Source organism: Populus euphratica, unplaced genomic scaffold, assembly GCF_000495115.2.
Source record: "Populus euphratica unplaced genomic scaffold, PopEup_1.0 scaffold2.1, whole genome shotgun sequence".
Taxonomy (NCBI): Eukaryota; Viridiplantae; Streptophyta; class Magnoliopsida; order Malpighiales; family Salicaceae; genus Populus; species Populus euphratica.
In genome coordinates, this window is record NW_011499846.1 from 6,872,292 (window position 1) to 6,887,290 (window position 14,999).

At 34.7% G+C, this 14,999-nt stretch overlaps 1 protein-coding gene and 1 pseudogene across 3 annotated transcripts; one reads left to right on the forward strand and one right to left on the reverse strand.

Moving 5' to 3' along the window:
• Positions 1-246: 246 nt before the first annotated feature.
• Positions 247-6,792, reverse strand: LOC105136427 (cytospin-B-like). Of its 3 annotated transcripts, none has more exons than XM_011041781.1 (11): positions 6,645-6,792; positions 5,893-5,971; positions 3,803-5,515; positions 3,547-3,691; positions 3,320-3,415; positions 3,108-3,171; positions 2,846-2,995; positions 2,714-2,772; positions 2,016-2,150; positions 1,213-1,304; positions 247-619 (listed from the first exon to the last, which is right to left on the reverse strand). In XM_011041781.1, exons 2-11 carry the CDS (start codon positions 5,926-5,928, stop codon positions 548-550), a joined length of 2,562 nt encoding a protein of 853 aa, XP_011040083.1. In that variant the 5' UTR covers positions 5,929-5,971; positions 6,645-6,792; the 3' UTR covers positions 247-547. The 3 variants fall into 3 exon arrangements, with proteins under 3 accessions (XP_011040083.1, XP_011040068.1, XP_011040075.1); XM_011041766.1 differs by having other exon boundaries at positions 3,275-3,415; XM_011041773.1 differs by lacking the exon at positions 5,893-5,971 and having other exon boundaries at positions 3,275-3,415.
• Positions 6,793-9,004: 2,212 nt separating this feature from the next.
• Positions 9,005-14,265, forward strand: LOC105138365 (protoporphyrinogen oxidase 1, chloroplastic-like; annotated as a pseudogene).
• The last annotated feature ends 734 nt before the right edge of the window (positions 14,266-14,999 follow it).

Consider the following 14,999-nt stretch of genomic DNA (forward strand, 5'->3'; position numbering starts at 1 on the left):
AGCAAATTGACAAGAAAGACTCGCAGGGGCCTCCGAGAGCAACTTATAGTAACATTGTCAAGTTCATTTCTAGCGAAACATGTTCTATGCATGCACTGACATAGACTGTAAACTAGGACTCGCTTTGATTCGTACTCATGCACTGCTATGCTCTATCTTCTCAGAAATGAAAATACTGGAACAGTGAAACATACTTTTACCATGATGGACTGCTTTAACTCATCAGAAGGCAGCTCAAGGAAGAAAGGCATCAAACTATCTAATCTGTTGTTGGCTATTAAATGAATAATCTCACTATTGTTTACTATAAAGCTCAACTGCAACACCGTGGACACGTGACTCGAAATTACACGCTACAAGTTGTTTATTTCTCATGATCCCAGCGCAATTATGAAATGAATGACAGATTCCACAGAATGATGTGCAATTTTGTAACCTGAGAAAAGGTAACGAGCTCAACCTCTAAGAGACTCTATCATAAAACCCTTCAGCCTCTTCCAACACTGGTCTCCGTGCAAAGTCCCCATCTCTTTAGCCATCATGAACATCAACTTAGACCACCCTCATTCAAGCCCTTGCCTACAACATACTTCAACTGGAGCATTTTTTCCCTTGCTGACTGCAATGAATGAATGACAGGAAATGTTCAAATTAGCTTCATAAGCTTTCTTTCAATTATTGACTACAACAAACTGTATTTTTTTTATTTTATTTTTTTGCCTTTTTAACGGGCATAACCCTAAATGCATAAAGGCATAACCTTCAATAGGCCAAAACTTGAGAAATCTCGTAATTATGAACCTTAAAGGTTCAAGCACTAATAGATTAATGGTACATGACAAACACCAGTTCATAAGCTTTTGGATGGGCTGGACGGGCAAGCGCACCCAGGAATGTGAATTCTGTTGCCACCACCTCAAAATTAAATGCCATACCAGCAGATGCGACAAAACAGCCATATCTAACGGGCAAAGGCCGCTGAATATGTAATACAGTTATCATGAAAAATAAACCCAGAATCCAGATCATGAATGTGAATTCTCTTGCCACCACCTCAAAATTAAATGCCATACCAGCAGATGCGACAAAACAGCCATATCTAACGGGCAAAGGCCGCTGAGCATGTAATACAGTTATCATGAAAAATAAACCCAGAATCCAGATGGTAGGAAATGCTGGCAATCATATTTCCTTAAATAGAAGCAGACTTGCCTCGTGTACAGCTGTGATTATTCTTTGTGCATCATCTAGCTGTGTCTTCACTGCTTCTTCCGCTTGCATTAGAAGCTTCTGGTGTGATGCTTCTGCGATATATGGACATAGTCAATGAATAAAAAACTGAGTATTTCAGAGTTTGCATACACGATAGTTGATACATCTCAATCCAACTCTGTTTCTGTTGTTACCAGACTGGGATCCATTAGTGTATCATAGAAAGACTAGGATCAAGCTAAATGGCATTTAGATACTTCCATGTTGTGTCAAAACTGAAGTCATACCCACACAACAAATAAAAGCGTTGCAGATAAAGTAGCTTTATCAATTCAAAATGATAAATCGATATTGTGGGCACCTATTTACTTTCCTGTCGAGGTCCAAAGCGCAAAAGAGATAGTGCATATGACTGTCGTTTATCTTCCACTTACATACCACTACCTAGATGGTCGAACACGTCAATCAAAGAATTGCCCTGAGATGTTCCTATCCCCAAATCATTTGCACCAAATGAAAACTTTGCAAGCCAACAATGAATTTATGTCGGATATACAAGTAACCAAATAAAAACTTTTATGTAATGTTAAAGAAGTCAGTTAAAAAAGTATTAAAGTGGTGATCAACTTGAAACTTGTCACAGACCCAGTACAAGCATCATGACGTCCAAACTCACATGTTTGTATATGTACCTCAGAAGTTAAAAGTATTAATAAAAACCAAGGAATAGTGTGAAAGCAATCAAACACATAGAATACCGTATTTATTAATAAATTTACTCGCGATAACATATGCTGCCATACTTTGCTTTTTCACAGTTCCTTTGAAGTCAATCTGGTGCAATTCTAGTCCTTCAAGAGTGATTTTACAATCCTGGAGATGCTGGTAAATATCTTGTTTGAATTTATCGTGTATCAAATTTAGCTGTTCTTGTTGTTCTGCGCACAGGAAAAAAAAAAATTGTAATTAGAACACCAGCTATTCAAGCTTCAGCAAGAAGAAAAATCTAAGACAAGGAATTGATCCAACATGACAGCTTGACGACCCTTGAAAAGTTAAGGCACAGTGAGACTGGCTAGAACCTTTATTTAAAGAAACATGCTTGCCTGGTATGGATCTGCATGTGTTGCCAAAACCTATATTTATAAACTAACAATTCATATACAGTGATAAGGGGAACTGAGATACAAAAGATTTTATGAGAAACTATACAAAGTCATTAATACAGAAATGAAGAGACGGGTGGTGCTAAGCAAGGTTTGAATACTATTGAAAAGGATTATTGGATATTATAAAATGTGTATTTACACTGCAGAATAGATGGCTAATGGCAGTTCAAAAATGTGTTAGGTCAACCATCACGTAGAAAAAAATACACCATCATATTCAACAATCAAAAGGGAAAGATATGTTTGGCTGCAATGACATTTTGATAAACTAGAATAGCAGTAGATAGTCAAGAAAGTTCATGGAGCCATTCGGTAGCGATAAAATTCATTACCTTCAAATCTAGACTCCAGCCGTTTTCTTTTTGATTTACTAACACTTGACAGCTTACCCCTGAAATATTATCAAGATTAGACCTAATAACTGACTTTCACAATTAGAAAACAATTCATTTCAAAAAACGTACAGATCTGTTTGGATTTGTGACTCAATATTCTGCAACTGTAGATGCATCTTCTCTGAGACAGACATCAAAATATCAGAGGATTTCTTTCTAGTCTCCAACTTCATTTTCTTTCGGAAGTTTTCTAAAGCCATGACAAATAGCAAGATGACCCTGAAACATGATTAAGTCCAAAATCAAGCAAATATTATAACGCAACGGTATTTAATAGTTCGGATCCAAACTAGAAATTTCTCATTTCTGTCTTAAGTATAGAAAGGAATACCTTTCTAGTTCATCCCCTTGGTTTTGTTCTGAAATCTCAGGAGTCAACTCAGTTTCAACAATGCCTAAGAAATTTATTTTACAGAGAGAAAACGAATTAAAAAGGCAGATGATGGCAGTAACTCTGCGGACATGACGCAGCAAGTGTTACTAAGTTATAGGCAGTGCCTGTTGTGGAGAGCGGGTTGGGACTAAATACTCTCACTTTTTCACCTTTGTGGTTGCAGAACCTTTTAGTTGGATGAAGCATGAACTTTGATTTTTCAGCTGTTGCAGTTTCAGTAGAGCAGTTTTCTTCTTCCTTGCGACCTGCCCATCATGATCAAGGGGGTGATAAAAAAAGGAAAAATAATGAAAATAATGTGTGGGAACAACATAAAATGACAGTACTTGGTGAACATTCTATGACAAGTATATAAGAGCAATAAAATAGTCGTTACCCTTAACAAGAGGTGAACCATCTTCGGAGCTCTCAGAGTATCCACATTCAAGAGATGATTCAGAGAGACCACCTTCCACATCTCTTTTCCCCTTAACAGGTAATGTTTTGTTTGGTGGGGAATCCATAAGTTCTGCTGCAATATCCTGAAGTCCGATAAGGAAATGCAAAGGCAAAATGAAACAAAACTTGACCTTAGGCATCAGTAACCTGATAGTAAGCTACCGTATTGAAGTCCTCAAAATACTTAAGGATACAGGTGATTCTGTTTGAATATTTGAGGCAAAACAACCTGCATTTGAATTCCTGAGAGTCCAGAAGCTATGGATTTTTCCGACTGTAAAGCTTCTCATTGCTTGTTCAGGGCTGGCAAAAACCTGCTTTATCTGATCAGATTTTGGCATTGAGCTTGGGAAGGAACTTAAGGTAGGGGAATTGATTTTGAATGTTGGACTCTGGAAATCATCATGTGGGTTGACAGCACTATTTGAGGAGGGAGTGTCAAAGTTTTCTTGTTGATCCCCATGTTCAGGTGCTGCTGGGCTGTTAAAATCCTTCTGTTGATCAGTCACGTCTGTCCAGGGGGACTGGTGGGAATCTTCCCTTCCAGATTGATGGGAATATCGTTCTTGGTTTCTATTCTTCAGTTCGAGGTGCTCTCTCTTGTTCCTAGGAGAACCATGAAAATTTCCCATTTTATTGCTAAGTGAAAATGTTTTCTCAGCAGAGAACGATGCTTCCCTTGCAGATTGATTGGAATCTCTTTCTTTGTTTCCATTCTTTGGTTCACGGCACTCTCTCTTATTCTGAAGAGAACAGTGAATGTTTCCCTTTTTATTGCTAAGAGAAGATGTTTTCTCAGCAGGGAGTGATCTTTCACTCTTGTGAATTCCTTCCTGAATCTTATCTGCATTGTAGTCTTCACTGAGGTGAGTCTTACATGGTTCGATGCCGCAACTCTTTATCTGGCCTTTCTTCATTGTAGACATTGAGGAGCCACCATTGACAGCAACATTTTGTTTTCCAGGCAATATTTCTTCAAAGGAGAAGACATTCTTCTCTTGAAGTTTTTGTCTGTAACTGGAGGATGGACCAACTTTATTTTTCTCTGGTTTCTGTTCAGTTGAAGCTCTCTTTCGGGTCAAAGAACGAGTCACTGGTCTCTTCATAATATGATTGGGACTTTCAGAATCAGTTTCTATGGTATCTGGGCTCTGTCTAGGCTTGACAACCACATCATCTGCTTGGTTAAGAATTTGCTCCGGATTTAAATTATTGGCACCAGTCTGATGAACCTGAGAATTAGATGGCTGATTTGTTGGTGAAGAAGCGTTTCCCAATATCTCCCATAGTTTCATTTTCAAAATTTCAGTTCTCTCTTCCGTTTTATCATCTGTTGCCACTTTATCCACCGTAGAGCCTTCTTGTGCAGTTGCAAATGTAAATTCCTCTCCTGGCTGTGAGTTTCTATCCTCTCTTCCCTTCCTTTTGTATGTGAATCCACCAAACTTCTCCTTTCCATCACCAGAATGTGAATTTGATGTTTGTTCGGCAAAAAACTCTACTGGATGTGTTACAGGCACATTCTTTGCTGTGCTAATCCCGTTCCTCCTCCCAGTAGAGCGTGGTAAGCTGGAAGTTCCTACAGCGTGAAGAACACCCTCAGAAATTGGTGATTTTTGGTGAGAGGATCTTGTAGTAGTCCAAGGGGAAGGGACCCGCCTAGGAGCTTCAGTTTGTTTCCCTTTAGTGGTAGCATCAATGGCACCTTTTCCCTTTTTTTTGCTTTCAACTGAACTTTCTTTCTTAGAATTTACCCTTTCTATATCTGGCACTGCAGCTTCATCTTCCTTCGTGCCTCTGGATCTTTTCTTTGGCAATGAGTCAATCAGAATTCCAATCGAAATCTTTCTAGATTGGCTAGATTGATGATAATTGCTGCCAAAACTGCGACAGTCGCTCATTTGATCCTGAAATGTGCTTTTATAAGGCGTCAAATATCTAATTTTCACGAGACTTCATCAAGTTGCAATGGTTGACATCACAATTCCATTCCCCTGAATATCATTTATGGAGTTAAAAATAATTCAAGGGAAATCCATGACCTAATAAAATTTCACCAAGGTGCACACCACAGAGATCCAAATGAAATCTAGCCATGACCAACGACATGCAGCTGAATATGCCAAGTAATGCAAAATTAAAATATTCATCTCATAAGACTTTATGATAACAAATAATAAAGTGCACTGTAAACATAGACAAAAGGCTTTAGCTAATAAGCAGAAATCATGTTGAAACCCTTTCATTAGCAGTATATCCTAAGAATCACGTATTCAGCACTTACATCTTGTAATTTATGTCCCGTATCAACCTCCATCATGTTGCTTCAGCCAAGCAGGTATGAAATGTATACCACAAGAAATCTGCAGCCAAAATAACAAGAAAATCATTCAAACAGAGAAATAAATTCAGGACCATGAAAAGAAAATCCATAAAGCTAAGTTTAATCCGTGAAAATCAAAAAAATAAATAAGTACTGGAGCAGTAAAATTTATGCAAAATCCACATAATCCTCCACTCAGATCAGCATTTTATTTGATTTGAAAAATAAATACATTACTCCGTACAAGATTGTAAGCTCCGGTTTCCTCGTCAACAAAAGAGGGTGAAAATCAAAAGTGAAAAGAAAACAGTCCAGGAAATTTTCGAAGTGACAAATTCACTTCACTGTTGATACATGCAGATCTAAAACCAACACAAGTTTCGAGGAATGAGCACTTAAGATCAAATATCACTAAACCCTAATAATCTACTATTCAAATTCACTTTAAAATGAAATAAATTACATAATTCAATTTCAAGCGCACGAAACCTCGTAAGAATTAATCACTAAATGTAAACAGACTAAGATAGTGCAATTCGAGAAAAAAAGAAAACAGATATAATTAATCGTGTATTTATAACTCCGTACAGTAAAAGCAGATCATCAAGTTGATATAATTAAAAGAGAAACTGGGAAAGATTGAGCAGGACGGGAGAGCTGGATTTAAGCTTTTGAATTGAAATTTTACTAGGGTAATAAGAGGAGTCGCTTACAGATTATTTGGCGGTGATGATCTCTGGGCTCAATTTTATTTTATTTTTTAAAAACAAGGGAATCGCGGAGAAGGGAGATGTAGTGAAGAGACGGTTTGAGAGAAAATTCTAAATTTTGGTGATTTCGAAATAACTATGTTGCTGGCATGAGGCGGGAAATGAAATGGTGTCTTGATGAATCTTAAACGGCCTGCTCATTCTAGATTGTTTGGGATGCGTATCGCGCACATATGATGGTCAATAGACAATAAAGCCCCTATATAGTGTTCTTATCAAAACAAATCATTATACCTAAACTCATAAAATATTATTTATGTTTTCTGTTTTTTTATTGAATATTATATTATTTAAAAAATATTGCTTTGTAATGTTTTTTTATTTTTTTATTGAATTATATAGTGTCTCATATATTTAATTTTTTTTCAATTTTAATTTACAATATTAGATTTGATAAAAGTAAAATTTCATGATTTTTTTTTATTTGTGAATTTATGAATTTATCCTGATCTTATATTCTTGATTATGAGTTTAATGGTGGATCTATATATTTAGTTTTTTTATTTCAACTTGTAATATTTGATTTGTTAGGAATGATACATCATAAATTTTTTTAATTTTTTCTATTAATTTATCTTGATTTCATTGTTTTCGTGGTAAATTTAATAAATTAACATAGGCCAACTCAAATTATTTTTTTCTTTTTTTACTTGATTTATTTTTCATTTCATCTTTCAATATAGAGTTGGTTGTAAATTTTTTATTTATTTTATATGAGAATATCTCGATCTTATGACTCAATTACCTTTCAACAATTTGTTTTTTTTTTTTCCAGTTCATCTTTCAATACTAAGCTACTTTAGGAATTGTGTTTTGTAATTTTTTTATTTTTTTGAATGATAAAATTAAAAAAATAAACAAGCATAATAAAATTTAAAAAATCAAATAAAAAAATAACTAAAGTCAATATTCCAAATTAGGATAACTCAATAAAAAATAAATTATAAAACCTAATTTTTAATCAATCTAGTGTTCAGGTATTGAATTAAAAAAAAGATTCAATGAAAAAAAAAACATAAAAACAAACTCGAGCCAACTTGGGTTAACCAATAAAACTTATGATTTGAGTCATAATATGAGAATAACTTTATAAAAAGCAAACCAAAACAAATCACAAAATCTAATTTTTAATTAACTCGATTGCGAGTGATAAATTAGAGAAAAAAGACTACGAGGAAAAGGAAAAAAAATCGAAACAACTCATTAAACTTATAGCCCAAATTATAAGATTAAGATAATCTCGTAACAAAGTAAATTGAAAAAAATTTATGAAGTCCAATCTTCAATAAATATGATGTTAAATGATGCAAAAAAAATAAAAATATTATTCTAATGAACTAGATAATTGACTTATTCTATGATGCAAATCAAATTATTTGTTTTTCAACATAAAAAAATGTATTAGCATTGCTAATAGAAAAAAAAAAACAATGTGGAAATTAATCTGATGTAACTCAATCTTTTTGATGAATCTAAAAATAACCTGAATAACTGATAAAAATATAATTTAATTAGAAATTTTAATATGATTTTTTTATGTAAACATTAAGACAACCACTTATTGGATTGATTAGGATCACCCTAAATAAACATGTGAATCTATATATTAAGTCATTAGATTATGAAAATTCTATTAAAATAAATAAAAAAGAATTATAAAATTTATTTTTTAACGAACCCAATGTTAAAAGATGAAACTTAAAAATAAATTAATTAAAAAAAAGATTAAAAGAAATGACATGAATTAACCTGTCAAACTTGTGATCCGGATTATGATAAAATAAATAAAAAAGAATTATAAAATTCATTTTTTAATGAACCCAATGCTAAAAGATAAAACTTAAAAATAAATTAATTAAAAAAAAAGATCAAAAGAAATGACATGAATTAACCTGTTAAACCTGTGATCCGGATTATAAGACTAGAATAACCCAATAAAAAGTAGATCGCAACAAATTATAAAGCCCAGTATTCAATCAACTAAGTGTTAAAAGATGGAATAAAAAAAATCAATTGAAAAAAGGATATAAAAAAATAACTTGGATTGACTAAGGTCAACCCATTTAAATGATAAAATTAAAAAATAATAATAATTATAAATAAAAAAAACTTGAGTCAATTTATTAAATTTGTGATTTTCACTATAAATCTGAAATAACTTTAAATCAATAAAAGTTATGTAACCCCATTAATAATAAATTTAATATTAATGAATAAAATTGAAATTAAAAATAATATAAATAAAAAATATAAAAAATATAATTTAAGGTGATAGTATTATATAAAAAGAGTTATAGGAAAACATGTTTATTTATGTTTGTTAATGATGTCCCGTGAGGAGAAATATAATAATATTTTTTAAAACTTATATGAGTTGTCTGTATCTTGCGGTTTTACATGATAATTTTTTAAAGATAATAGTGCAATATAGCTAAGTAGTAAGAATCAAGAAATTAATAAACTCATCATTATATATAGTGAGTTGAAACAGAGTATTAGGAAGAATAATTATGGTTATTTTTTATTTTAAAAAAAAATATTAAAAATATTTTTTCATTGTTTAAAAATTATTTTTAAAATTAATACATTAAAATAATTTAAAAATAATAAAAATATATTAATTAAAGTTTTTTTCAATTTTTTAATAATTTTAAAATAATAAAAATATATTAATTAATTTTTTTTTCAATTTTTTTAAAATATTTTTGAAACAGGTGAAAAAACGCCAGCAAGGCGGCGGTTCCTTTGCTTGTCAAACAGAGAGTGAACCCGCCATGACTTCTACCTTCACTGACCTCTCTCCTCCGTTCATCAATACCCTCCCTCATTCCTTCCTCTTACTCAAAATTCACCACTCACAGACCCTTTAAACTCCGTTGCTCCCTAGCCAAAGATTCAACTACATCTTCAAGCTCAACGGCGAAGCCCAATCCAGTGCCGGACATTCTGCCACAGCGGATTGTGTCATTGTTGGAGGAGGAATTAGTGGCCTCTGTATCGCATAGGCTCTTGCAACCAAGCACTGGGATGTTGCTCCCAATGTGATTGTCACCGAAGCCAGAGATCGCGTTGGTGGCAACATCACCACCCTTGAAAGAGATGGTTATCTCTGGGAAGATGGCCCCAACAGTTTCCAGCCTTCCGATCCTATGGTCACCACGGTGGTACGTACTTCAATTAACCTCAGTTTTTATTTTATTTTAATCCAGTTGCAGATGATATCTTTCTATAATTTAATGTTTTCTATAATTTGAATTTCAAGAGTTCATTTATTAGTGATTTGGTTGAATTTGTGAGCAGGTGGATAGTGGATTGAGGGAGGATTTGGTATTAGGGGATCCAAATGCGCCGCGTTTTGTATTGTGGAATGGGAAATTAAGACCAGTACCAGGCAAGCCGACTGACTTGCCGTTTTTTGATTTGATGAGTATTGGTGGCAAACTCAGAGCTGGCTTTGGTGCTCTTGGACTTCGGTCTCCGCCACCAGTTTGTTCTCTTTTTAATTTTAAGTAATTGCTATTATATGCACTTGATAAGAATATCAAACGCTAGTGCTATGTTGCATATTTATGTTTTCTTGTCAATGAATCTTCTCGTAATTTTAGACTTTGACAAAGGTGACAGGGACACGAGGAATCAGTTGAAGAGTTTGTGCGGCGTAACCTTGGCGATGAGGTTCTCGAGCGATTGATAGAGCCTTTTTGTTCAGGTGATAATTCGCAGCTTATGTTGTTAACCAATTTGTTATAGCTTGTACTGTAGTGAGCGTTACTGTTCTTTATAACAATACCATGCTCAAACCGGGCACTTTGCTTCAACGTATAATGTAGTTGACGTTAAACATATGCAGCATTTTGTATGCCTGTTATTACTAAGTTTTGCAATAGCCTTTTCTTTTATTTTGTTGTCATCATGTATTTCTTGTATCTGTCCACTTCTATCACAAATGACAATGAAAAATGACAATCTAACATTTTGTCTAATTAGTTAAACTCGATTTTGTAAAATCTCTGATGGCAGTGTCTTTATTCCTATTAGACCATGTAAGACAATCTATTTGTTCATTCTCGTAAATATCGCGTGAAATACTATGGGGTCATCCATCTAGCACCAATGACTATACGTGTTGGCAACTTCCAGCCAGTATTTTGTCACTTAATAGATGAACTAGAACCGTTATACTATGAATTCCTCTAATCTGCATTTTTGCAAAGATCATCTATGCTACATTTTGTTTTGTATCAGATGGAGAGTGGTTTCTAGGTTTACCTAAAACTTTTGCAGTACACAGGTGTTTATGCGGGTGATCCTTCCAAACTAAGCATGAAAGCGGCATTTGGAAAAGTTTGGAGCCTGGAGCAAACTGGCGGTAGTATCTTTGGTGGGACTTTCAAAACAATCCAGGAGAGAAGTAAAAACCCCAAGCCACCTCGAGACCCGTAATAAGATATACTTGGACTGAAGCATTATTTTATTATCTTGTATCTGTTAGTTTATCCTCGGTTTCTTGAACTCCTAGTAACTTTGCAGGCGTCTTCCAACACCAAAGGGCCAAACTGTTGGTCTTTGAGAAAAGGACTTGCTATGTTACCTGATGCAATAGCAACAAGGTGCACCCCACTACTAAATCCTTTTTTCTGAAAAGCAGATGCGTGTTTGAATGATGCTTATCGTTCTTCACAACGACCAAAGTTCCTTAACCATTATTTGATTCACTTGATGCCCTTGTGTTATTGTTTGGAAGTGTTTTTCTTTTTCCTTCTTTCATTTATTTATTTTGCTTTTTGAAGATTTTCAGGTCCTAACTAGCTGTGTGTTGATTTTGGCAGGTTGGGTAGCAATGTAAAATTATCTTGGAAGCTTTCAAGCATCATTAAATTAGAGAATGGAGGGTATAGTTTGACATATGAAACACCAGAAGGATTAGTTTCTCTACTGAGCAAAAGCGTGGTCTTCACTGTTCCATCCCACATTGCAAGCACTCTACTGCATCCCCTTTCTGTATGTTACATTCTTAAAGACTTAAAACCTATTTCAAATTGGTCCCCTTTACTGCTTTTTATTACTGATTTTTCACAAGTGGATTGTGGCCAAGCTCATTTCTTGTTTTTAGTGTTTGATTCCATTTACCTCGTATAATTAGTGAAAGTTGCAACCTCTTCTTGAAGCGAACAAACTAACTGGGTTGGATTATACAGATTTCTAAGCTCGTTTTAATCTGTATTGAACATGGGTTGCATCATCAATGAATCTGACTTTCTTTAAAACATGTGTTCTAAAATTATTAATAGATGCTAATGACCTGTTATGCTCTTGCAACAATGTTATTCCTAGTAAGGGTTTCTACTAGCATATCTCCCCACAAGATTCATTTTTGGAATTTTGAATCATCTTATTTCAGCCTAAATGTTTTATATTGTTAGAAGTTTATTGTTGTAAAGTAGCATATAATCTGCTCTATGATGCCTAATTCAAATCTGAGTAAATTTCTTAGTAATTTCTAGAAAACATTCTCGGCGGTACCTAACCAAAATCCCAATGAAAAGGCGCACCAAAATAATTGTTGTCTGGTTGGTTTTTTACTTACTAATGAGGCTTTATTTGCTGTTACTTTATATTTTTGTTTGAAGTAGAAATTTCCAAAATACTTGGCTAATCTTTTCCATATGCACTCTTGTTTACAGACTACAGCTGCAGATGCACTATCAAAATTATAAAACCCACCAGTTGCGGCAGTGTTCATTTGATACCCAAAAGAAGCAATTAGACCAGAACGCTTAACAGATGCTGAACTCAAGGGGTTTGGTCAGCTGCATCCACGAAGCCAAGGGGTGGAAACTTTGGGTAAATATGTTTTAGTGTGAATCAACTCATTTGCCATTGCTGTTTCTCGATCTTAAACTTTGTCTTGCTCCTGGAGTTCAGCATCCAAATTTGAAAATAAGAACAAAATACTCCACTGTTTTACCAAAAAGTCAATGCTTTTTTTCTTTTTTTGTGTGTGGGTTCTGCAGGAACCGTATATAGCTCATCTCTTTTTCCTAATGGAGCTCCTGCTGGAATGATTTTGCTCTTGAACTACATTGGAGGAGCTACCAACCCTGGAATTGTGTCTAAGGTAAGAAAGTCAAAAAAACATCAGATTTCTGTCGTCAATGGTCTGGGACACAAATCTAACGGCAATAATGTTGGTGGGGTTGGTAATAAATTATTCGTGTGCCTGAAGAAGTTTTAGCTTGGTTTTCTATAAGAATGTTTAGTTGGCTCCTGATAGATGCCTGCTGCAATGCTGAATTCCCATGTCCATTTGTTGGTTTCATTTTTTTAACGAAAGAAAATGTGTTCAAGTAAAGTAGATCAGAGCTCATGTTCACAGGATGCAGGACGAGTCTTCCTCCCAAGCAGGAAATAAAAGGAAAATGACAAAATGAGACGTTGAAACAGGAGGGCTCTCCAATTTTTATTTTATTAATATTTTTTTTTTATCAGAAAGAGAGGTCCCAACAAATCCCTGGAAGTGGAACACCACATAAATGCTTGTAGAACATTTCTATCCCATAACAGATGATTAGAGAGGATTGACTTTCAAATTTTTTGGAATTCCTGGGTTCCACAAGCACCAATTTTTGAGAAAACTGTGCCATACCATAATAGCTTGCAATCCATTTCTTCCTCAGAACCAGCCTAGTAGCCAATGGGGTATTAAACACCTCATCCAACTTTCTCAGATAGGTTTCAATTTCAAGAAGCAACTTCAGTGTGAATTTTGTATCTGGTTCCCCTGTTTAATTGTGGTAGTCATATGTGCTGTCATGCTTTGACTTGTGTAAAGATTTTTCTTTGCCTATACTAGTTGATACATGTTTTATGTGTAAGCCAATTATATATCAATGAGGTGCTGCATAATGTCTATTTTTCCCTCTTTTTCTTTGACAAAGTGACAGATAATCACTTCCTCTCTGGTTAGTTTTCTTATCGTCACTTTATTTTTCTTTGCAGACAGAGAGCGAACTTGTAGAAGCAGTCGATCGTGATTTGAGAAAGATTCTTATAAATCCTAATGCGACAGATCCACTTGTATTAGGGGTGAGAGTGTGGCCACAAGCAATCCCCCAGTTCTTGATTGGTCATTTTGATATCCTAGATGCTGCAAGAGATGCTCTCAAGGGAAAAGGGTTGCAGGGGCTGTTTCTTGGGGGAGATTATGTATCTGGTGTCGCATTGGGCCGATGTGTAGAAGGGGTTTATGAGGCTGCTTCTGAGGTAACTGATTTCCTCTCCCAGTACGCGTACAAATAGTGCTAGATGCGGGATGATCATTGAGGATTTTGGTCAAGTGTTCAAGTATCCTGTAGGTATGAGCAGACGAGTGATTTCTCTGCGGTTGTTGAATGAGGTTGAGTGGCTGGAGAGTTATTCTTTGTTTTAGGCCTTCTGTATGACTTTGTAATCACTCCATCCATATTAGGTTTATCATTAGTAACAGTAGCAATGAAATGTTTTTTTTGTTACGCAATGATCAGAAGTGGAGTTAAGCACAGATGATAGGGATTTGGGAACCGAACTTTTTGTAGCATCAGCTCAAACGGATAATGACAGCAGTCACGCGGAGTTGAGCTTTAAACAGGCATATCAGCATGGAGGACCGGAAATTGTTAGCTTCTGACCCCGACTGATGTGGTTTCACTCAGACCTAAGTCGATCGCTGGCGAAGCCCAAGAGATTTTTAACTCCGATGAGTTAAATAAAAGAACTCTTATTAATACCTTAAATTATTTTAGTATTAATTAAATAAAACTTCGGGGCTTAAAAACTCTCTTTACTAGAAGATGAAGGGCAGGCCCGTGAGAGATGAAAGGTTGGTTTTTTTTTTTTTTTGAGCGGGAGGGATGGCGGCGGCTAAAGCTTTGGTTTTTCAGAAACATTAAAATATATATATATAATTAATTAAGAAAAAATTATATATATATATATATATATAATTAATTAAGAAAAAAAATTATTTAAAAAAAAAAAGCGAAAAGGGCTACTCTATTGGAAAGAAGGATTTAAAAAATATAACCAAATGAATTCTCACCAAAAGCAGCGATTACCCATGAAGACCAGGGTGGTAAGCAAAACTATTATCAGGCCTCTTTATCAACTAAAGCAACAGGTATAGGAACTTGAACACGGCCTGATTATTGATTCTACGAGCGTCACGTGCAGTGAAAAAACAATCGCTGCGTAATGGTTTTGGAATTGTCGAGCGCACGCATTCGTGTTTTTTTTTTAAAAAAAAAAAAAAGGAAGAAAAGG

Coding starts and splice junctions, on each gene's coding strand:
- LOC105136427 (XM_011041766.1), bottom strand. CDS start 5,928: ATGATGGAGGTTGATACGGGACATAAATTACAAGAT. Junction 5,516..5,892: donor CGGGACATAAATTACAAGAT/GTAAGTGCTGAA, acceptor AGCACATTTCAG/GATCAAATGAGCGACTGTCG. Junction 3,692..3,802: donor ATATTCAAACAGAATCACCT/GTATCCTTAAGT, acceptor ATCGGACTTCAG/GATATTGCAGCAGAACTTAT.